The 23,456-nt window shown below is 35.2% G+C and overlaps 4 protein-coding genes across 5 annotated transcripts; 3 read left to right on the top strand and 1 right to left on the bottom strand.

The window, feature by feature from the left end:
* The first annotated feature begins 105 nt into the window (after positions 1–105).
* Positions 106–1,735, top strand: LOC105632029 (leucine-rich repeat extensin-like protein 6). The gene has a single exon (XM_012214298.4). It carries the CDS (start codon positions 314–316, stop codon positions 1,424–1,426), a length of 1,113 nt encoding a protein of 370 aa, XP_012069688.1. The 5' UTR covers positions 106–313; the 3' UTR covers positions 1,427–1,735.
* Positions 1,736–2,425: 690 nt separating this feature from the next.
* On the top strand, positions 2,426–4,765 carry LOC105632028 (small ribosomal subunit protein eS1). Its single transcript, XM_012214297.4, has 7 exons — positions 2,426–2,576; positions 2,681–2,728; positions 2,841–2,946; positions 3,645–3,782; positions 3,892–4,077; positions 4,176–4,376; positions 4,479–4,765. The coding sequence occupies exons 1-7, from the start codon at positions 2,566–2,568 to the stop codon at positions 4,575–4,577; spliced, it is 789 nt and encodes a 262-aa protein (XP_012069687.3). The 5' UTR covers positions 2,426–2,565; the 3' UTR covers positions 4,578–4,765.
* A 3,737-nt stretch (positions 4,766–8,502) lies between these two features.
* Positions 8,503–16,433, top strand: LOC105632027 (protein NETWORKED 1A). The gene is made up of 5 exons (XM_012214296.3): positions 8,503–8,782; positions 9,411–9,518; positions 9,605–9,872; positions 10,403–14,565; positions 15,010–16,433. The coding sequence occupies exons 3-5, from the start codon at positions 9,770–9,772 to the stop codon at positions 16,177–16,179; spliced, it is 5,436 nt and encodes a 1,811-aa protein (XP_012069686.1). The 5' UTR covers positions 8,503–8,782; positions 9,411–9,518; positions 9,605–9,769; the 3' UTR covers positions 16,180–16,433.
* A 905-nt stretch (positions 16,434–17,338) lies between these two features.
* Positions 17,339–21,572, bottom strand: TCX2 (TESMIN/TSO1-like CXC 2). Of its 2 annotated transcripts, XM_012214295.4 has the most exons (10): positions 21,170–21,570; positions 20,288–20,448; positions 19,547–20,207; positions 18,953–19,428; positions 18,804–18,872; positions 18,530–18,710; positions 18,354–18,449; positions 18,209–18,275; positions 17,929–18,085; positions 17,339–17,848 (listed from the first exon to the last, which is right to left on the bottom strand). In XM_012214295.4, exons 1-10 carry the CDS (start codon positions 21,218–21,220, stop codon positions 17,500–17,502), a joined length of 2,268 nt encoding a protein of 755 aa, XP_012069685.1. In that variant the 5' UTR covers positions 21,221–21,570; the 3' UTR covers positions 17,339–17,499. The 2 variants fall into 2 exon arrangements, with proteins under 2 accessions (XP_012069685.1, XP_012069684.1); XM_012214294.4 differs by having other exon boundaries at positions 18,209–18,449; positions 21,170–21,572.
* Positions 21,573–23,456: the final 1,884 nt, after the last annotated feature.

The raw sequence follows: 23,456 nt of genomic DNA on the forward strand, positions 1-23,456 counted from the left end.
TTGGAACGAACATCAAACCCAAAAATAGTATAAATATCGAATTAACACTAAAATATAATTAAAAGAAGACTTATGATTCTGGTCACCCTTAATCCATGGAAGTCAACTAATGTTCAATCCCCCATGTGTTCTCCACTAATCCAAATTTTCATTTGAAAAACAAGAACAAAATAAAATTATTAGAAATTATCAAAGATTTTAAGCCCAATCGTGCCGAACATTATTACTAATTCTTGCATTTTCCCAGATTATATATAAACCGTTCAACAACATGAAATTCACATAACCAAACATCATCAACTCTTTCTCCAAGATGGAGAAATCATGGCATCTTAGTCTAGCCCTAATATGGCTTGTTCTCAGTATCGTCTTGTTCCTCTCCAAACCGTCTTACCAAGATGACATATTTCCATTTCCTTCTTTCCCCATCCTAAATCCTAGATTAATGAAAGCTTACATAGCTCTTCAGGCTTGGAAACTGGCAATCACTTCTGACCCCAACAACTTCACTGCCAACTGGTATGGTCACAATGTCTGCAATTACACTGGTGTTTACTGTGCACCAGCCCTAGACGATCCTCACATTTTAACCGTCGCCGGAATCGACCTGAATCACGCAAACATCGCCGGATATTTGCCGGAAGAGCTTGGCCTTCTTAAAGATCTTGCTCTTTTCCACTTAAACTCTAACCGCTTTTGCGGTACGATTCCTGCAAGCTTTATCCATCTTCATCTTCTGTATGAGCTTGACGTTAGTAATAACCAATTTAGCGGTCCATTTCCCTATGTTGTTCTTTATTTACCTTCATTAAAATATCTTGACATTAGATTCAATCAATTCGACGGCGAGATTCCCGAAGAGGTTTTCGACTTACCACTCGATGCTCTTTTTCTTAACGATAACAAATTTGAATCATCCTTGCCGGAGAATTTAGGTAATTCTCCGGTGTCAGTTTTTGTATTGGCTAACAGTAATGTTAGAGGCTGTATTCCTCCAAGTTTGGCAAGAATGGCGGCGACACTTGAAGAGATTGTTCTTTCAAATTTGGGATTAACAGGTTGTTTGCGGCAAGATATAGGGGTACTAAAAGGATTGAAAGTTCTTGATTTAAGCTTTAACAAGTTATCAGGTTATCTGCCGGCGTCTATAGGAGAAATGAGGAATTTGGAGCAGCTAAATGTTGCACATAATAAATTTTATGGTCAGGTTCCGCAGAGTATTTGTTCTTTGCCTAACTTGAAGAATTTTACTTACTCGTTTAATTATTTCTCCGGCGAGTCTCCTGTGTGCCTCCGGCTGCCGGCGATTGATGATCAGAGAAATTGTATTCCATCTAGGCCCTTCCAGCGATCTCCTGAAGAATGCAGGTCATTTTACGCACATCAGAGAGTTATTTGCGGTGCCAATAAATGTCCAAAAAGCTAGAAGTCTTCTGTCGGTATATGTTACTGCCGCTTCGGGGCTTCCTCCTCCAACGCCACGAAAACACGGCCACTGCCACCGCGGATCCATCACCATTATCAATTAGTTTCTTGACAGCTCATCGCAATAGAAATGATTAATAAAAACAAATTAATTAATTACTAGTACAATTTTCTACTATAGTATTTTCCATATTAGTAAAAGCTATTTAGTGCATATCTATACAAGGTTAAAATGTACTTTTTAGAGGCTACTTGAGAAACCGCAAACTGGTTAATATATTTGGGCAATGAAATGATTCTTCTTAATACATATCCTTGTATAGTATTTTAATTCAAAAGATATATTTCTAAGCATGCATGAAAAAAAAAATAATATTTTTTAAAATTTTTTATTAATTTAGTATATAAAACTTTCTATAAATCGGGTGTAGACAAGTATTTTCCATAAACATAAAGTCAAATATTTTAAGACAAAGAAAATCAGGTTTTTCTACTATAATGCTAATTAAAGTCAATTACCTTAATTAGATGGACAGGATGGCATCTATCTAAAATTTACTCATGTATTTAACTTCACAGAATTATTGGTGAATTTTAACAGAATAATTAAGCCAAAGAAATTAATTTGCGACATAAGATCCTAAATTCAATTCCCATCTTGTTGAATTTAAATATATAGCCTTTAATGGTTTTTACGTTGTCCGTAAAAAGAAAAGAATATAGTAATACATATCCTCAAAAAGTATAGTATTATATGTAGAGAGGGCTAAGGTAGGGCTCATAGTTGATGGGCTGGGTTTCAAACTTAGGAAGTTTAAACTTTGTGCAACTTGAAATTGGAAGGAGCTGATTGAACTTGGGAGCCCAATGAATTTACTATGATATTCGGCCCAGTTGCGTTCATAAACACGACGCCGTTCAACTTATTCATGCAATAACAAAGTTACCCTTCAACAGTATTAAAAAGTACTAAACTACCCTCAAGGTACAACAGAAAGAAGCACAACATTGAATCAGCTAAAACCTATTTAAGCCACACAGTAATAGGGTTTTGTCTCTGAAAGGGTTTGCGCTTAGCCGTTTTTGTTTTACTTCCCTTCTGCACTTAAAGCTGCCCTTAGCTTCTCCACACCATTAACAATGGCCGTCGGGTACGCAGCACTCTCTCTCTCTCTCTCTCTCTCTCTCTCTCTCTCTTTCTGGACTTTGCAAATGAGTTGATTTGTAATTTGGGTTTGTTGTTGTCGCTGTGCAGGAAGAACAAGAGGATTTCGAAGGGAAAGAAAGGTGGCAAGAAGAAGGCGTGAGTCTTACTTTTAATTTATCTCTCAGTTTTTGTTTACTTGAATTTTTCTCAAAATTCCTTTTGAGATGGATTTTGGAATCGCTTATTTCATTTTGTTTTCATTGGATAGTGCGGATCCATTTGCAAAGAAGGATTGGTATGATATTAAAGCTCCTTCTGCTTTCTCTGTTAAGAATGTGGGCAAGACTCTTGTTAGCCGAACTCAGGGTACCAAGGTTCGTTTTACTTCTGTTTGAATCTTTACTTATGCTGGTGCGAATTGTTTATTTTCAGTATTCTGTGTCATATTTATATCTGGATTAGAATTGTGTTATTGAATGATTGGCAATATGATATTATTCACAGATTGAAACACAATCTTTATGCGAGGATTCAATCTTTAAGTCGACCTTTCTATAATGTGGGTTCCATTTCATCATAGAAACTGAACTTTCATATGCCTGATTGCTAGTATCGACAGTCATTAATCCAAAACTGCCATATGTGAAGTGGTTTACTTCTGTGCTAATATGCATTTTGGATGACATTGAAATTATTTTTCTGAATTTCGTTTTCTTTTAAAATTGTATTGTGAAATCTCCCAATAATCTTCTTGCAATTTTTTATTCATATTCTTAACCCCACCCCTTGTTATATAAACTAGTTTATTTTCAGTTGTGACTCATTTCTTTGTGTAGTAACTTGCAATAACGACCCTTTCCTCTTTATCAGCTAAATAACTTAATAGCATATTTCAACCATATTTTGTGGTGTAGTATGAGCAGTGTGTATGAGTTTGTATACTCATAAAAAACTGTACTTCTCTAATGCATACCATACATATGAGAAATTAAGCATGTTTCTTTGAATGCCTACAAGTGATGTACATGTCCAAATTCCTATTGCTATATTATATCTTCTATTGTTCTAATAGATTGCTTCGGAAGGACTCAAACATCGTGTTTTTGACATCTCACTGGCTGATCTTCAAGGCGATGAGGATTATGCTTTTAGAAAGATCCGGTTGAGAGCCGAGGATGTTCAAGGGAGGAATGTTTTGACAAATTTTTGGGTATGATATGCATAGTTGAAATTTTATATGCTCTATTAGTATCTGTTGACCATTTGAAGCAATTTGTTCTTTTCTTTTTCTTATTTTCCATTCATGGTGCATGATATAGGGAATGGATTTTACAACAGACAAGTTAAGGTCTTTGGTGAGGAAATGGCAAACTTTGATCGAAGCTCATGTGGATGTGAAGACAACTGACAACTACACTTTGAGGATGTTCTGCATTGGGTTTACCAAGAGAAGACCAAACCAAATTAAGAGGACTTGTTATGCCCAATCCAGCCAGATTAGACAGGTAAAGCATTACATTGCTTTTAAGTTGAAAGCTCAAATTCTCAATGTCCTTTGTTTTTGGTTGCTTTTATGTGACAAAACCTGCTTTTATTTTGCCAGATACGCCGAAAGATGAGGGAGATCATGACAGCCCAAGCAACATCTTGTGATCTCAAGGAGTTGGTACGCAAGTTCATTCCTGAGATAATTGGCAAAGAGATTGAAAAGGCAACTTCAAGCATCTACCCTTTACAAAATGTCTATGTTCGGAAAGTCAAGATTTTGAAAGCTCCAAAATTTGATCTTGGAAAGCTTATGGAGGCATGTCATTTGCTCGTGTTTTTTCTTTCTTTTGAAGTATTTTGAAGGAAAGTACTTTTCTTTCTTTCTTCTGAATTCTGATTGTCTGTCCATGCTATGCAGGTACATGGAGATTATTCAGAAGATGTTGGTACGAAATTGGAGCGGCCTGCTGATGAAACAATGGCCGAGGCTCCTGCTGAAGCTGCTGCATCAACTTGAAATGATTTTTGTTTTTGCAATTTATTTACTGTTTAGGTCTTTTTTTTTTAAAAAAAAAAAAAGGAAAAATTAAGCTGCAGTCAAAAATTGCAGTACGTTTTTGAATTATAATTGAGATTGACAGTTCTGTTGAGTTCCTCTTTTTGGCATTTTTATTCAAATAGTCAATTTACTTCGTCGCCAGAAAACTCGAATTCATTGGCATTTTTCATTTTTTTATTTTAAGGTACTTAATCAGTGCAGGAAAATTGACATGTTTGGATCACTAGCTCGCTTGGTATGAGATGAATTTCATAATTTTTGTGGAAATCATCTCTAAATTTTAATCTTTTTAATTCTTTGAAATTCATTATTTGCTCAGATAATTTTTTTTAGTGAATAGAATTTGCAGATGAATTCTACACTTAAAAAGAGTTAAAATTATTAAAAAAACTAATGAATTTTATGTTAAATCCAATTATAAAAGTGTATTCAAAAGAATTTTTTGATAAATTTATAAATAAAATAAATTTCATATGGATATATTATGTGTATTTGGGATTTATAAAAAAAATAAAGAATTTTTCAGGCTGATTTTTATTGACGGTGGAAATGTTGAGACATAATATTGCTAAGTGATGATAATTATTGATTGTCGTTTGAAAGCAATTTGATTGATCCCTAATGAGGAAGGAAATGTGAGGCAGACAAGCCAAATTAAGAGAAAAAAGTGGTAAATAAAAAACGAGCACATGACTTTTGCTTTTGAAATGTGACAGATGGTGGGGAAGAAATTAAATTATTTTGAAGTTGCTAGTACAAAACCCAGCAAACTCCTTTTCAGATTTCATACAAAAATGCAATAAATAGATTTTTCAGAATCTTTATTTGGCATTGTTATAGCTGGCTCCTCCTCTACTACCAAACACAAACACAACATCTTATCTTTTGGGTTGGGGTCCATTTTGCATATTGCTTCTCTCAATTTGCTTTTTCAAGATTTTCAATGCACTTATTAATGGTTGGTAAGTTGCTGTTGGTGCTTTAAGTGTGACAATGTGAATTAAGATCATATTTTTTCTTTAATATTTCAAATTTTAATTATATATATTATCATATTAGTTTACGAGCATCGATCTTAGAGTTTTGTTTTTTTTTTGTTGAACTTTAATTTCCATCAATAGTGCCTTAAAAGCATGGTAGCTTGATTTGGTAGAAGGTGGGAAGTAAGCATCAATTTTTTTTTTTTTTTTAGTTTGAAAAGGAGATTACCAAATTCAAATACAGTTTGAAAAATAAATTATTCAATTATATAAACGTGCCAATACAGTTCTACCGTACATATATACATGTATTGCATTGTCATTTCAAATGTGAGTGTCTCCATCTATTCACTATTATAATCACAACCTAAATGAAGTTTTCATTAATTAATATGGATTTTTTTACTAATCTTTTTTTTTTTTTAACAAGATGGATTTGATTTTTAAAAGTACTCACAAAAAAATTTGTATTTTAAGAAAATTAAAAAAAAAAAATCATCAAATTTGTATTGCATGATAAGATGGCTCACGTGTAAATAGTAAGAGCGAGCCCTTTTGATTTTGTATCTTAAAGGTGGAGATGAGAGTTGTCTTTCCAGAATTGGTAAATGATTACAAACCTAAAAATAGAATTATAGATCAGTTTGGGTTATGAACCAGACAACATTTTTAGATTAACAAGACAATCACTCAACTAATTAAAGACTCCCATGTGCCCATTGGGTCCATTTTTAGCTCATCAATTCAACCCAAACAGCTCATTTTTTGTTCTCTCTAATCTTTTCCTCTGGAGGATTAGCAAATTGCCAAACAAACCACTAATCCCTAGTTAATAATACTCATTGATGATAAAAATCATAATTATGGCATCTCATTATTCTGTTTTTTTCCTCATAAATTAACCGTATCTTCTTCTATCATTTCATTTGCCATTTTTAGTAATTAATTCGGCAATTGTCACGGTGAAAAATGTGCGCCGTAACTTTTTTATTACTTTTCGATGAAGAAGAATCTATCGCTATTTGTGTCTTATATTAAATAGGAGTAATTTGTAAGGGAAAATCTTTTTGTTTTTAAAAATATTTTGTATCTTGTGTTAAATATAGTTTTTACCAAATTAATTATTTTTATTATCTGCTTTCCTATTTAAAGACAGAAGGGGTCCATGAAAGTTAATGTAATCGCGGTTGATGCAATCACCTCCTCTACCAGATGGAGAAACTTGGAAGTAACTTTTTATATTAATTTAATCCTTAATTATTATTTTTTTCATTAAGTGGTGATAGAGATTGCACCACCTTATGAATGGCCCACCTCCCAAATTTACATTCCATATTAATTAGAATTAGAACCTTAATTACTCACTGAAAACTTAATTATATATACTTCAAAAGCTTCTCATTAATACCCAAAGGAAATTATTGAAAAAAAAAAAAAATTCACTTCTTTATATATATTTCATATTAATTTTCGATTTATATTTTAGTATTTTTTTTCCATTTAAAAAAATTTGGTTAAATGATATGATGAGACGATGATGACGAGACGATGAGTAGAAAGACAAGACAATGGGGGCATGGAATCAGAACCAATCTTTCAACAGCATTTTATTTTATTCACATTGAGGAGATTCAATGTGCTGGAAACTCCTTTATATATCAAGACAAATAAGTCAATGGTCAACAACTTGCTAAAGTAGCATTTATTATGTACACATAATAATAATAATACAACCCAAAATTAAAAATACGTGTCGGTCACTCATTTGGTTTTTCTTTTTCTTTTTTTTTAAATTACCATGCCTGCATTTTTTTTTTTTGTTTTCTATATTTTTATTTGTAGGGTAATACACGATAGCTCGTATCATTTTGTTGCAAGACTCCTCATTTAAATTAAATTGCATCTACAAATTCTATTGAAATTTATTTCAAAATTTTGAAAAATTATTTTACAATGCTTTTTTTTTTTTAGTTTCGAAATATTTCTTTTTTTTGGAAAATATGTACATTTTTATTGCCTTTTTAAGTTTTGATATAAATCAATTTACATGTATGTTTTTCTAATTTCAAAATTTTAATGAATTTGTATAATTTTATCAAGCACGTTAATATTAATTTTTGAGTATTATATATTCATGTTTTCGAAATTTAATGAAGAGAGAGTTTAAATTTATAGTCATACTTATCTTAAAATTAATTAATTAACTATTCAAAAAAATTTATAATTAGTCTTTAATTTCATTCTTTTGTGCAATTCATAGGAATTAATGGCATCAAGTAACTAATTACCAAGAATAATACAAAGAAGAAACAATGGTTTCAAAGAACACATTGACAAAGAATAGGATAAAAAAAGAACCTAAATTGTAAAAGACATCAATACCATTATTTGTTTGATTTTGTTTAATTGCATTAAATTAATTTTCCTTTAAAAAAATTACATTAAATTAATTTTAAAAAATAAAAAATACCTTACACAAGAATTAAAAAATAATTGAAAACACTTTCATTATTCTTTACCGGAGGATGATTAATAATTTTTTAAAAAATATTACTTAAATGAAATAAACAAAAAAAAAAAAAAGATCATCAAACTTAAAAAAATTTATTTATTTTTTTAGAATGAGTAATAAATTTAGAAAAGAGTGGAAAAAGTCAGATCTCGGAACCCAAGAAAGAACATTATTGAGATCTTAAGCAATGGCAGATTAGTCATTTGACTTCCTTTTCATGGTACTTTGGCAGTCCCCATCTCATGCCTCATAAAATGGTAACGACAAGAAATAGCAAAAACTGAAGAATGTGACCGTTTATCTTTATTTCCAACATTAATCAAATCATTAACCACAATTAACACACACAATTACAATGTATTATCCTCCTTAATCCCATCTATATTACTTCATATGTGCAGATACGTATTCCATTAAAATATTAAATCTTCTCTGTACTGCATTTTATCTTCTCATTCTTTGTCAGTTGTCACTCTTTTTTACTGCCAGTCTACCAAAATCTCAGAATATAGTGCAGGTGACCCTTTGTAGAGAGAGAAAGAGAGACTCTTTGTGTGAGCGTTTGTGAGGTAGATAAAGAAGATGGGGTGACTGTGACGATATGCGCAGCTGGAGGTTTGGCGTCGCAGCTGCTGATCAGTGATCACTACCCATCACTGGGCTTCATTTTGGTAGGTGTTTGATCTGAAATGCCATCAAGACATCATTTTTTTGCTGTTTTTTATGCCCATTTGGTTCAAGTTTCTGTTTTTATGTTATTTTGGATAATAGTTTCTACTGCAGATCAAAATCCATCGACACATTCTAGCATGCGCCTAAAGGATCATTTTCTGTTCATAGTTTTGTGTTCATTTGAACTGTGATTTTGCTTTGACTTGTTAGGTTCATAGCCTTGTGGCTCGTTTAAGCATGTTTTTCTGCTTAGCTGCTTCTTGAGATTTAACTTTGCTCGAAGATCGAGTTTCTATTCCTTTGACTGGTAGATTTTAGTTCATTAGCTGTTTTCCGTTTTAGTGATTAGATATGTGTTTAATTTTCTGGTCCCTGTTAAATTATGTCTTCTTCGGAGTTCTATTGTTCAATTATGTTCAATTTTCTCTTCCTTCTTGTTAAATTATTTTCTACTGTTCTATCTTTTATTCTTATGCTGCATTTTGTTTTTCTTAATACTTGGCTTGGGGAAATCAAAAGAATGCATGACATTTGAGTTTATGTCCTGATTTCTCCTTGTTGACTTTTTTTTTTTTTGCCCTTTTCGCATTGTTTGGCCGTATATTACTGATGTTTTGCAATGTACAGGTTTGGAGATCTGGTTTTCATTTTTCTTCAATTTACAATTTTGAAGTTCACTGAAGTGCATAGTTCCTGTGGCTGGAGAAATAGTTGCTCTTTTGTTCAATAGAGCAGGTAGGCTGCGTCCTAACTGTTCGTAAATTTGGAGTTCCTTGAAATTTCATTTTACGGTTATTGACGATCTTGGTGTCTGTACATAGGGTGTAAGAAGTGAAAAACAAAGATCTGACAAAGTCCGTTAGGTGGTTGGAAGAAGTTATATTATTAGTCTGGCCTGGATCCAATACTTGGGTTTTTATTACTGGTGCAAGGACCAGACCTTTGTGAAGTCCATACCTGTTGCTTTTTTGTTCTTGGCTGGAATCATGGCTACCTTGTCGCATTCTGAATCCAGGCGATTGTATTCTTGGTGGTGGGATAGCCACAATAGTCCAAAGAATTCAAAATGGCTTCAGGAAAATCTTACAGGTATTTATTCTCTTCTTAGATCTTGGTGAATTTTCTTAACATTATTTGATATAATGCATGTTTCCTGTTGTGCAAATGTATTCCTTTGAGAGCTTTGTATTTAGAAGTTAAACAATTATACAAGATACCGAGACGATAGAAAAAATTGTTCTGCAAAGACTTTACTGCTGAATTTAGTTGAGAGCTCCATACTGATGCATCTACTTTCCTGCCTTGGTTGTAAAAGTGATATACAATCACTTATAGTTAGGTGAATAGTACATGTTTATTTATAGTTTGAGCTGGGTTTGGGCATTAGCATCTGAGAAAATTTCTTTGCTGCATCACCTCATGAACACCTTGGTTTGGGACAACAACCTTGTGGTTTTTAAATTAAAAAAGTAATTGTTTGATGGTTTTTTAGATTGTCTAACCTGTTTATCTCAAATGCTGAATTTTCTTTACATTTAAGAACTGAACTGGTGTGTTTATAGCTGCATTTTTGCAATTCACAGGCCATTTTCTCACCGAACATAAATTTGTTTAAACAGATATGGATGCCAAAGTAAAAGCAATGATCAAGCTCATTGAAGAAGATGCAGATTCATTTGCAAGGAGGGCAGAAATGTACTATAAGAAACGTCCAGAGTTGATGAAATTGGTTGAAGAGTTCTATCGGGCTTACCGTGCACTAGCAGAGAGATATGATCATGCAACTGTGGAGCTTCGCCAAGCCCATCGAACCATGGCAGAAGCATTTCCCAATCAAGTACCTTATGTTCTGAATGATGATTCACTATCAAGCTCTTCAGGTCCTGAGGGTGAGCCTCACACACCAGAAATGCCTCACCCAATTCGTGCTTTTCTTGATCCTGATGACTTGCATAAGGATGCACTGGGACTCTCTTCAGCTGACCTGCATGCCATGAAAAGCAATGAAGGGTATACAGATGGATCAGATTCTGGAATAAGCAAGAGAGGTTTGAAACAGCTCAATGAACTGTTTGGGTCAGTATTAGCAGTTTCAAAAGTTTCCGAAGGAAAGCTGAAAAAGTTCTCAAACATCCATGAAATGGCAGAGAGTGAAACTGAAGTGCAAAACTTGAAGAAAACTCTTGCAGAGATTCAAGCTGAAAAAGAAGCTCTTGTTCTTCAGTATCAACAGAGCTTGCAGAAGTTATCTAGCCTAGAGAGAGAGCTGAAAGAAGCTGGGGGACTTGATGAACGAGCAAGCAGAGCTGAAATTGAAGTTAAAATCTTGAAAGAAACCCTTGTTAAATTAGAATCCGAGAGAGATGTCCGTCTTCTTCAGTTTAATAAATGCTTGGAAAGAATTTCTAGTCTGGAAACTATGATCTCTGAAACACAAGAGGAAGCTAAGGGACTTAGTGAGAGAGCAATTAAAGCAGAAATAGAGGCTCAAAATCTCAAGCGAGGACTTTCTGCGTTGGAAGCTGAAAAGGAAGCTGGTCTTTGTCAGTACAAACAATGTCTTGAAATGATATCAGTTCTAGAGAATAAAATCTCTCTTGCAGAGGCAAGTTCTAGAATACTTAATGAGCAAAGTGAAAGAGCAGAATCTGAAGTTAAAGCCTTGAAGCAAGCTCTTGATAGGTTGAACAAAGAGAAAGAAGCTGCTGAACTTCGGTATGAGCAGTGTTTGGAGAGAATAGCTAAAATGGAGCATGAAATTTCTCGTGCCCAAGAAGATGTTGAAAGACTCAACAGTGAAATTCTGACAGGAGCTGCAAAACTGAAAAGTGTAGAACAACAGAATCTTCTGCTAGAAAAATCGAATCAATCGCTACAGTTGGAAGCAGACAATCTGGTGCAGAAGATAGCAACAAAGGATGAAGAGCTGTCAGAGAAGGAACATGAATTGGAGAAACTTCAAACTTCACTGCAATATGAGCAATCACAATTTGTTCAAGTTGAAGCTGCTTTACAAACTTTGCAGAAGTTGCACTCTCAATCTCAAGAGGAACAGAGAGCTTTGGCACAAGAGCTTCAGGACAGGCTCCAAATGTTGAAGGACATGGAGATACGCAACAGTGACCTGCAGGAAGATCTCCAACGGGTTAAGGAAGAGAACCAGAGTCTCAATGAATTGAACAGTTCTTCCAAAAGTTCAATAATGAATTTACAAAATGACATTTCTAGCTTGAAGGAAATTAAGGATAAACTTGAACAAGAACTTGCTTTGCAAGTGGCTCTAAGTAATTCCCTGCAGCAAGAGATTCACCATTTGAAAGAGGAGATTGAAAGCTTGAATAGAAGATATCAGGCTTTAATAGAGCAAGTGAAGTCAGTAGATTTAGATCCTGAGTGCATCACTTCATCAATCAGGGACTTGCAAGATGAGAATTTGAAGCTAAAAGAAGTCTGCAAAAAGGACAGATATGAAAAGGAAGATCTCTATGAGAAGCTGAGGGGTATGAATGAGCTCCTGGAAAAGAATGTTGCTTTAGAAAGATCTCTATCAGAATTGAATTGCAAGTTGGAAGAATCAAGAGAGAGGGTTAAAGAATTGCATGAATCCTGTCAGTTTCTTCAAGGAGAAAAATCTGGTCTTGTTGCTGAAAAAGCCATCCTGCTTTCTCAGTTACAAACCATGACAGAAAATATGCAAAAACTTCTGGATAAAGATGCATTGCTGGAGCATTCTATCTCTCATGCAAATGTTGAACTCGAAGGTTTGAGGGCAAAGTCAAAAAGTTTAGAAGACTTTTGTGAAATGCTCAAAAATGAGAAATCCATTCTTCAAAATGAAAGAAGCACCCTAGTGAGTCAGCTGGAAAATGTTGAACAGAGACTGGGAAACCTGGAAAGAAGGTTTACAAGATTAGAAGAGAAATACACTGATCTGGAGAAGGAGAAAGAATCGACGCTTTGTGAAGTAAAAGAATTGCAGAGTTACCTTGGCATAGAAAAACAAGAGCGGGCATGTTATATGCAGTCCAGTGAATCCCGATTGGCAGATCTAGAGAACCAGGTCCTTCTTCTGAAAGAAGAAAGCAAGTTAAGTAAGAAAGAATTTGAAGAAGAACTAGACAAGGCAGCAAATGCTCAGGTTGAGATATTCATCTTGCAGAAGTTTATACAAGATTTGGAAGAGAAGAACTTATCTTTGTTGATTGAATGCAAGAAACATGTTGAGGCATCCAAATTGTCAAACAAACTAATGTCAGAATTGGAGACTGAGAATCTTGAGCAGCAGGTGGAAGTAGAATTCTTATTAGATGAAATTGATAAGCTAAGAATGGGACTTCATCAAGTGTTCAAGGCTGTTCAATTTGATCCACTTAATAAGCACGAGGATGGGATTGAAGCAGAGCAGACTCCTCTTCTCCACATATTGGACAACATTGAGGACCTAAAGGGTTCACTTTTGAGACATGAGGATGAGAAGCAGCAACTGGTTGTTGAGAATTTGGTGCTCTTAACTTTGCTTGGAGAACTAAGATCAGAGGGTGCTGAACTTGACTCAGAGAAGAAAATCCTTAGGCAGGAGTTTGAGATAACAACAGAGAATTGTAGTCTGCTTCAAAAGGATAAGAATGAACTTCTGGAGAGCAACAGGCAGTTGAGGCTGGAAATAAGCAAGGGAGAACAGCATGAGAAAGTACTAAAGACTGAATTGGAAAGTCAGCATGTGAATTTTGCAAGTTTACAGGGTTCATACTTGGCATTGCAAAAGGAAAACTTCAAGGCACTTGGTGAAAACAGATCTTTGCTTGATAAATTTTCAGATCTGAAAGAGCAAATGCGTATGCTTGAAGAAGAAAACAATGATGCTCTCCAGGAAGTACTAGCCCTTGGTAACGTATCATCAGTTTTCAAGAGCTTTGGGACTGAGAAAGTTGAGGAACTCGAAGCACTTTCTGAAGATCTCAGCTGTCTCCATGTGATTAACAAGGACCTCAAGGAGAAGATTGAGATGCTGGGGCGGAAGCTGGAAGCAAAAGAAACAGAAAGCCTGCATCTTAGCGAAACAATTCAGAAGTTGCACCAGGAGCTAGAAGAAGGCAAAGACTTGACTGATCAATTAAACCATCAAATTGTAATTAAACAGGATTTCATCAGACAGAAAGCTGATGAGCTTTTAGAAGTGGAACAGAAGCTTAAGGCTACACAAAATGTAAATGCAGAATTGTGTAAAACCATAGAGGAACTGAAGAGGGAATGTGAAGAATCAAAAATAACTAAGGAGAATATAGAGAAGCAGGTCCTTGAGCTGTCAGAAGAGAGTACAAGTCAGAAGAAGGAAATTCAATATCTTAAAGAAGCAAATGAAAATCTGGAGTCAGAAGTGAGTTCATTATGCAAGGAAGTTGAAGAACGAAGAACCAGAGAAGAGAACTTGAGTTTGGAGTTGCAAGAGAGAAGCAATGAGTTTGAACTATTTGAGGCTGAGGCTTCATCATTCTACTTTGATCTTCAGATATCATGCATACGTGAGGTTTTGCTTGAAAATAAAGTTCATGAGCTGACTGCAGTTTGCGAGAACCTTGGAGATGAAAAAGTTACCAAGGATGTCAAAATTGATCAGATGAAGGAAAGGTTTGGCTTCTTGGAAACTGAACTTGGAGAAATGAAGGCTCAATTGTCTGCATATGCTCCAGTGGTAGCTTCTTTAAGAGAAAATATAGAATCTCTTGAGTGCAATGCCCTACTTTGCACAAGGTTATTAGCAACTGCAAATCAAGGACAAATGGTAAAGTTCTTTACTTCCACTGAAAATTTTAACTTTGAAGCAATTCATATTTGTGCCTACAGCTCAAAAGTACATAGGTCATGTTGTCCTCTACTTGTTCAAATTTTTTGGGTGAAATAGGAGGTACTGAATTCCTAGGCTTTGAAATGAGCTTTTTTATGCCCAACCACCTGATTTACCTTCTACTTATAGAAACTTGACCATCTGACATGATACACTCAAAATCTAATGCTACTAGAAATTATAATTGCTTTATTGATTTTACTTGAGTTTCAAATGCTGCATGTAATTTGAAGAGAATATTTCTAGTCTTTATTTGCAATTTTCAATGTGGCAGAAATATGCATATCGGACTCCAAGCAAGTGGTCTCCTACGTGTTCTTCTATTCAACTGTTCTACACTGGGCATACTAATATATAAATTTTTTCTTGTTGTGTTATCAGGGTGTAGAAATGGCTATTCAACCTCTGGAAATGAAGAAAGAGGAACTCACACATAATGAAAAAGTGCCAAATGGAATTTCAGATCTACTCAAAATACAAAACAGAATTAAAGCAGTTGATAAGGTTGTGGTCAAAGAAATGAATAGGCTTGTAATGCAGGCAAGAGAAAACACCAACATCAAGCTAGAATATCCAGTGAAAGAGGCTGACTGGTTGGAAATGAGACAGAAGGAAGAGGCAGAGCTTGAAAATGGGCCCACCAAAAATGCTAGTACATATAAAAGTAAAGTTGATGTTTCTGAAGTGAAGAATGGAACTTTGATGAAAGACATTCCGCTTGATCAGGTTTCAGATTGTTCATTGTATAGGGGAAACAAGATGGAGAAGACCGAGAATGATAATCAGATGCTCAAGCTATGGGAATCTGCTGAGCAAGACTATAGCCTTAATCCAATGTCCAGTGCTATACAAAAGCAGGCAGCTTCACAGTTGGAGAATGTTAATGCCCCTCATCAGTTCAAAGATGCCAACCATAAGAGTCGAAATCCTCCTTTGGAGTTACAAGAAGAGAGGGAAGTGGGCATTGACAGGCTAGAGGTGTCTACAAGCATGAATAAAGAGCCAAATCAAGGAGGGAACAGAGGAAAGATCCTGGAGAGACTTGCTTCTGATGCACAGAAATTAGTATCTCTTCAAACAGCTGTGGCAGATTTGAAGAAGAAAATGGAAACCAAGAAAAGGAGCAAGAAGGCCAATAACCTTGAATTTGAAAGGGTGAAAAGACAGCTAAAAGAAGTTGAGGATGCTGTTGTACAATTGGTTGATGCTCATGATCAATTGACAAAAGACATCGAAGAGAGTCCCTCACCTTCAGAAGCAAACACTTCAGCAGCATCAGAAGGGACTAACATCGGCAGAAAAAGACTGACGGAACAGGCACAGAAAGGATCTGAAAAGATTGGACGGCTGCAGTTTGATGTACAAAGCATTCAATACATTCTGCTAAAAATGGAGGATGAAAAGAAAAGCAAAGGTAAACTCAGGTTTCCTGGAAGTAGAACAGGTGTCATCTTGAAGGACTTCATTTACAGAGGTAGCAAGAGAAGCAGCAGAAGGCGAAAGAAAGGTTGTTTCTGTGGATGTGCAAGACCTTCAACTCATGAAGATTGAGGTAACTGATCATGGAGAAGCCTACTAGTATTTATAAGCTAAAGTTTCTTTGAAATGTTCTTGATGTTATGTTTAAGAGAGCATTTCTTGGATTAGTTAGGCTGAATCTGTCCTTTTAGCTTAGGAGAAAGCTAAGAATCCTAATCTAGTAATAATAAGCTGTTGCCCTCAGCATTTCTTCCCTTACATTTTCCAGCTAAACATTATCAATGCAGTATACATTTGTTATATACATGTCGAATTCAATTTGCTTAGTTTTGCTGCATACTGAAGATGGAAAATATGGACGAGCTCCTGTCTGACTTCTGAAAATGGGAGCAAAATGTGATTTTAGCATTTGTCTAAACCAGCATCAGCAATTCAGCATGTATTGGTAACCTTATGCGGTCAGGCTGCGTCAGTTACTCGAAAAAAAAAAAAACAATCACAGTTTGCTCGCCACTGAAATATATATATATATATATAATCGCTCACAATTAGACACCTCTGATGTTTAATTTAGTATTTGAATTAGGGCTAAAAGATTCAAGATTAAATTTACAAATCTTGAATTTTCTTTATCTATCTACAAGTTTTCAGTCTTTCCTCACCCAAAGTTTCGAATTCTGAAACGGTATTTAACTTTCGACTGGAAAATAAAAATTTTCTTTAGGGATTGTATTGCACATTTGGTCAGTTAACGACTTGCCGTAGGAAACGGAAAAACTCTCGAGTGTGATATCGAACGACCACTTATTATCTAAAGCGGGTGTCGCAAGTGCCCGCGTGCAACTTGAGTAACAACCCGTTAACGGTGTCAACCAGAAATGAGTTTCAGGTCGTTGAACGATCCCGTGTAATCTCAGAATGTGAGTAGCTTGTCACGTGAGTTATTTGTTGAGATCCAGTACACGTGGAATATGAATCCATTCGAATCTATGTTGATTGCGTACTTGGATTGGATGGTTACAATGTGATTTTAACGAATTGGGCCCGGGCCCATGATGGATTAATGGGCGGATCCGTCTTTTGAAAATATATTACTTTCTTCCGTCTGAAATATAAGGGAAAGTTTATACGTGAAAAAAAAAGGGAAGTGGGTGTTTTCTCTTTCGCTGTGGCTCCACAAATTACAGGATATTGATGTAAGAATGATGCTATTGACTATTAAGCTTGGAGATGAAAAAAACAAATTACCATATTATACAATGATTTGAAGTACTTGGACATTATGAGAGCCAGATGGCATATTATTGTACAAGAGAGTAGAACTAGCACTCAACTACATCTTAACATGACAAAAGGCAAAGAATTTCATTTGGCTTTATGTGAATTAAGATTTCATTTCAATGGTGGGGGAGTGAGAGAAGGGAATGAAGGTATAGACTGTAATATCAACTTCCGGCCACTTCTCCGGCCCGGTGATGATCCTAAAATACTGTGAGGAGGAGAAATCCTCTTGCTGTTTGGAGAAGTCTTGATTCCGGTACTGGGAGTGTAGTTGCCTCTGAGCATCTCAGGCATATCATCGTCCGGAACAGTTGGTAATTGTTTCTCAAACTTGGTTTGAGGTCTGAGAATATTGGGTTTGCCATATTTTTGAGCAGTATACAATCCAGAAGATGATCCAATTCCAAGAAAGGATCTTGGTGGTTTGCCTTTTGATGAAAATGGCAGCTGAAGCAATGGTCTGCCAATCAAAAATATCATTAAGAATCTAGAAATATGGAACTCAACTTTACAAGACAACAAAGTGCTCAGAAATGAAACCTGCAAAGTGGTAATGGTGTCATTGGAAGAGCAGAATTTGGATTTTGCTCTTCATTGTTTTGGATTTCAGTTTTCTGTGAGATTCTGTCAACCCCATTCTTTTCATCTCCATCTGTTTCATCTTCTGGTTCAGCTTCTGTTTCCATAGGAGCAGATCCTAAATTCCAAAAGCAGTCAAGAAATTAAGTACAGTACCTAAAACTGATTATGGAATAAGCTGCCCATGGTTCGAAGTATAAATTTTAAGCCAATCATGTGAACTCTTTTAGAATGAACTCACCATCCTTTCTTCCAAATGCATTCTTGCACCCTTCACATCTGCAGTTAATGGAACATCCAACACCGCCCTTCACAAGAAAACCATGATAATGAATCAGTCTAAGTGAAACAAAAAATGCATAAAAGGTATTTTTGAGGAGAAAAACCTGGTAGCATTCGCAGTATTTCTTTAGGCAACTAGATTTCTTGCAATTGCATCCTCTTTTATGCCGTGCTGAAGCAGGTGTTTTGCTGGGTTCGTCCTAGTTATAAAGGAACACAAAGTTAAAGAAGCTCAATACAGTTACCAAAGAAAAAAGTAAGATAATGCTTAAATTCTAACCCCAATTTCGGTTGCAGATTCTGAGCTTCTAATCACTTTTGGAGCAAATGCAAGAGGGTTGCGAGACTCAATCTGTTTGCGAGTTGCAAGAACAGTATCTTCATGAATGGGCTTGTTGAAGCATTCTTGACATGAACATGGTTCTATGCAGTAAACACCAGCAGCAAAACATTCGCAATAACTGCAAGAAGAGCATGCATATGACATGAAAAGATGGACATTATATCGAGTGTGCAATTTATGATAGAATTTAGAACTTGAAAAACGAACTCACAGTTTCAAACACTTTGATTTCTTACAGTTACAACGCTTGCAGGCCTCACTTTCTCCTTCCAACTTACGCCTGAAATACAATAATAACAATCATAATTAATCATGAGTATTATGCTAAACATTAAATAAATTTTTGTTAAAGGAGCATGCCTCTTCTTCTTGGGGCTACTATGATTGAACTCTTCAGCAACTAAAGAAGCTGATGCCTGAGAAACATCTTCCCCAGGTGGAACACCATTTTCAGTTGGCTCCGTGTCTCTTTCAACAGAAACTAGAGCCAATGATTCATTAAGTTCTTCATCAGCTGTTGGGGAGTGAAAAGAAGCAACAGAGCTAGGCAAACTTATGCCCGAAGACAGAGTTTCATTCTTCACGTTTTTGCTATCCTTGGAAGTTATTGCCAGAGCATTTAAGTGCAAACCAATTCCGGGTAAAACACGCCTTGAAGAATCACTGCCAGGCTTAACAGAAACCAGCTGCTTATCTTTAGAGGCAGTTTTCTTATCAAATTGCCCAGCTATCAATGTACTTGAATTCGAACTATCACCTAAGTTCTTCCTACCAGCTCCTACCACCTCAAAATCTAGACAACGCCTTCGCATGCCACGATGCAAATTAGAAACGACCTACAAAGAGAGACAGAAAAGAAAGGTGCTGTCAGTTTTATCTGGAGCTTAAATTCCATGATTTTCAGCCAACAGAAACAAATTTCAAGTTTACCCTAATTCTAATGGGCATTCCCACCTCGTTATCCACTTCCTCACTTGGATTGTTATTAGCAGTCAGGTTGTCCAGTCTCTGTTTTATTTCCTTAGGCTCAGTAGTTTCTCCAGGTTGAGTTGAAGTATATTCCATCTCAGGTTCAACAGAACCAACCGGAACTATTTGCATTTGCACCTCATCAAGGGGAGTAGGATAACTTCCACCAGCATCCAGTGATTTCTGCATTAGCCCCTTAAAAACTTCTGAGTCAATAGGAGAATTAAAAATTAATAGATCAGCAGTGTCTGATATCAAACTCTCCCAGTCACAATCTGCAGCTTCTTTTTTCCTCTTGGTCGGGTGTATCCCCTGTAAATGCATGTCTGCACATTTTTGAGAGACTTCTAGTGCGGATATTCCAGCCAATTCTGACATACAATCCACGTGAGGACCACAACAAGACATTGTGTCACATTCTGGACTACCACAATCATATTTGAACCTCCGTGGCAGCTCAATTGCGAATTCTGCATGTTCACTCGGAGGTTCAATAGAAGCTTCAGCAATAGACACTCCTGCATCAAAATTTTCCTGTAGCTCTCTTGAGTCATCATACAACTGAGCTACATCCCCCTCATTGCTGCCAACTTTATTTCCATTTTCAGAGGAGATTTCTGGTTTTGACTGATCTGAATAGTTATGCCTGAAAATAACAGTTTAGTATAAGATTTCAGAGCGGTTTACAGTACATATGAACAACCAAGAAAAAAAAAAGGTAATTACCTTCTTAAGAATCTTGATTCCTTGTGAGAAGTAACATGGGGAGAAGTGAAAATGGATGGCAGAGATGCAAAACTAAGCGAATGGAATGTCTGAGTAACGTGTATGGATTTCACTGGCTTGATAGGAGATAGACTGTTGATGTAGTTGAAGACAGGTGAATCCTGCATCCAGTAATAAAGACTTTTCTCTAAGATGATATTGGAATAAAAAAGCAATCAGATGGAGGAAAAGGATAAATCTCAAATGCCAATATCAGAATAAGGTTTTCGTGTTTATCTGCATAATTAGATAAAAGATAATCCAAGTATAGAAGTGAAACTCATCCTTCCATATCTAGGAACAGTAATATTAGGCAGAAATATAAATCCTGTTTTTCCAAAATTAAGCAGTCTTGAGTAGGAAGAAGAAAAGGACAAATACGCCAAACTTGCATGTTTTAGCAGAACCTATAACTCTGATGGAAAAAAAGAAAGGACTAATGAATCAAATTAAACCCAAAAAGAGTACTCGAATTCTCTTGCATTGAATGGGATAAGCAAATAAACCAACAAATCGAAGAAGCTAAATAAGAGAAATCCAAGTTTCATTCTTCTACAAGTTGTGAAGAAACCAGAGGAGAGATAATTCAACGAACACTGCACATGCATACATTCACTCACACACAGCTTAAATCAGAAATACAACTTCAACTACAGATCTGTACTATTTCGCACACAGAGACGCCAACACCGAATTTCAGAAAAAATTAAACTGATTTCAGAAAAATCCAAGTAGGTCAGCGTCAGCTCACCCAAAATCCAAATCAAGCACATGCACACTAACACTCTCTAATTCACCAGAAAAAAAAAAAAGATAAGCAAAAACACAACAAATCATAATCACCTCGAATTTAGAAAGCGGAGTAGTTATCTGAGTCTTCTTAGGCGTATCCATGGTCGTCAATGAAGAAGAAGCTGCTCCATATAGCTAGCTAACTAAGCTAAATTCTTCACTTAGCTTAGCAGCTTTATCTCCACATACAATTTGTTGGTACGTCACTTTCTATATCTAATATATTTCTAAAGATAGAGTGAATGAGTGAGTGAGTGACTGCGAGAGAGAGAGAGAGAGAGAGAGAGAGAGAGAGAGAGTTTTTCTCTCTCTAGAAATGGGAAGTAGAGAAGATGAGATTCAATTGCAAGAAGAAGCGGGAAGGCGGGATAGGCAAGGATTTTCTCGTGGCGATAACCCCAAATGACCCACCATGACCATAGCCAGCCAGCCCCACCACACACTCAATAACAGATACAACCACTCCTGTATAATATATGCCATTTGTGTCTCCATGAAAACTACCGCTTTCACTTTTACTTTTTCAAAAGTAACGTCTTCTTGATTTTGGCTTCTCTGATCTCTCTCTCTCTCTCTCTCTCTCTTTACTGATTATGGATTTTCCTTTCTCTTCTTTTTACTTTTTTTTTTTTATTATTTTATTTTATTTTATTTTTCTTTGCTTTTGCTATTTACAGAATATACGCCACTTCTATTTTGTTTTTATGCATTTTTCTGTAATCTCAGCTTTGTAACAGCTCTGTGAGTTTACTGTGCAAGTCAAATTTATGCAGAATTTTTTAATTAAATGTACCAGTATCAGATTCAGCTGTTTTTCAGATCACAATAAGATATCTTCCAATATCATCTTACAAAGAATTGTTCAATTCTGTCAATTTCTATTATATTTTATTTTCATTTTTATTATTCGGTTTTATTTAAAAGTATTTACTTATCTTAATTTTTTATCTAAACATTTAGAAATATTTCAATTTTAATTTCTGCAAATTTATTTGAAGTTTTTTATAATTGCTTGATTGTACTGTGAGTTCAAATTCCAATTAATAAAAAAATATTAATAATTTTACTTTGATAAAAAAAGTTGCTATTTTAATTTTTTTTTCACTAAATAAAAAACTTAGATATTAATATTTTATAATATTGTTGGATTTCCATGCATTGGATTACTCATTTTTGTTGTTATTGCCTAGATATGCTTTGGAACTGAAACTATTTTATACAATCACTGATTAATAAAATGGAGTCCTTACATTATCGAAAAGGACAAATGCATTTAACTATAAGAGTAACATTTTTTAAAAAAATTATTATTTTGTATTTCCTTTTAAACAAGAAATATTAAAACGATGTAATTACATTAACTTTAAAACTTCCTAATTTCCACTAATGATGGTCAAATAAACGTGCTTATGAAAATAATTATCAACCAAAGGTTTTAAAGACGTAAACAAATAATTACCACTAATTACGCACCTTTTTACTTCTCATTTTAATTAATTAAGATTTAAGAACATCCAAATGATTTTTTTTTCTTTTTCCATAAAAAATAAAAAACAATGATTGCTGCGTATGTTCTCTAATAATTTATGATTTATCAAAATTAATATCTTGCAATTATATGGGAAAATAAATTTATTTTTACGGCCAAAGTTAAAATTTTCATTTCCATATTAAAAGTACTGTACTCAGATAAATAAATAAATAAATTACCATGGGCAAGGGCCAAGCATGTCACATTCTTGGTATTGAATGCGTAATTGCACACGAGAGCGAAAAAGAAAAATACGTGGCATTGAATCGAGTACGTTATTTCATGAACGACCCGTGACCCTTCAATCCTCCTCCCCTCGCATTTTAATGTTAGGCATTTTCTACTATTTTTACCATTGTGGCCCTAATTCGATAAACTACATAATTCTGGAATTACCAACCCGCAAAGGTTATTTTAGACAAAATAGCCTAACCGGTCCAAATCAGTCTTTAATAGCAGTAATATATAATTCCCTTTTGGCTGACGTGGTGACAACTGGCGATTTCAATTTTGCCGCGCAAATATTTTCAAAAGGTAGGTTAATAAGTTATATGGTAGGTTTGAGGCGCACCAAATACGATAGACCTCAACCGATATTGCAGCGCTTAGGAGTTAGGAGTCAACAAAATCTAACTTTATTATCCTTTGATTGACATAAACCCAATAAATCAAGAGGCGTTATCATGAAGACTCGTGAGTTAGGCAACACTTTATTATGGCTTTGCGTTTTCCTAACTAAAGTATCACCAAATTATTGCAAATATTCTTCTAGGAAGGAAACATTAGCTGAGGACATTATATGGTTCT

This window comes from Jatropha curcas, chromosome 7 (genome assembly GCF_041381405.1).
Source record: "Jatropha curcas cultivar XTBG-Jc1 chromosome 7, XTBG_Jcur_1.0, whole genome shotgun sequence".
In the NCBI taxonomy this organism is placed as follows: Eukaryota; Viridiplantae; Streptophyta; class Magnoliopsida; order Malpighiales; family Euphorbiaceae; genus Jatropha; species Jatropha curcas.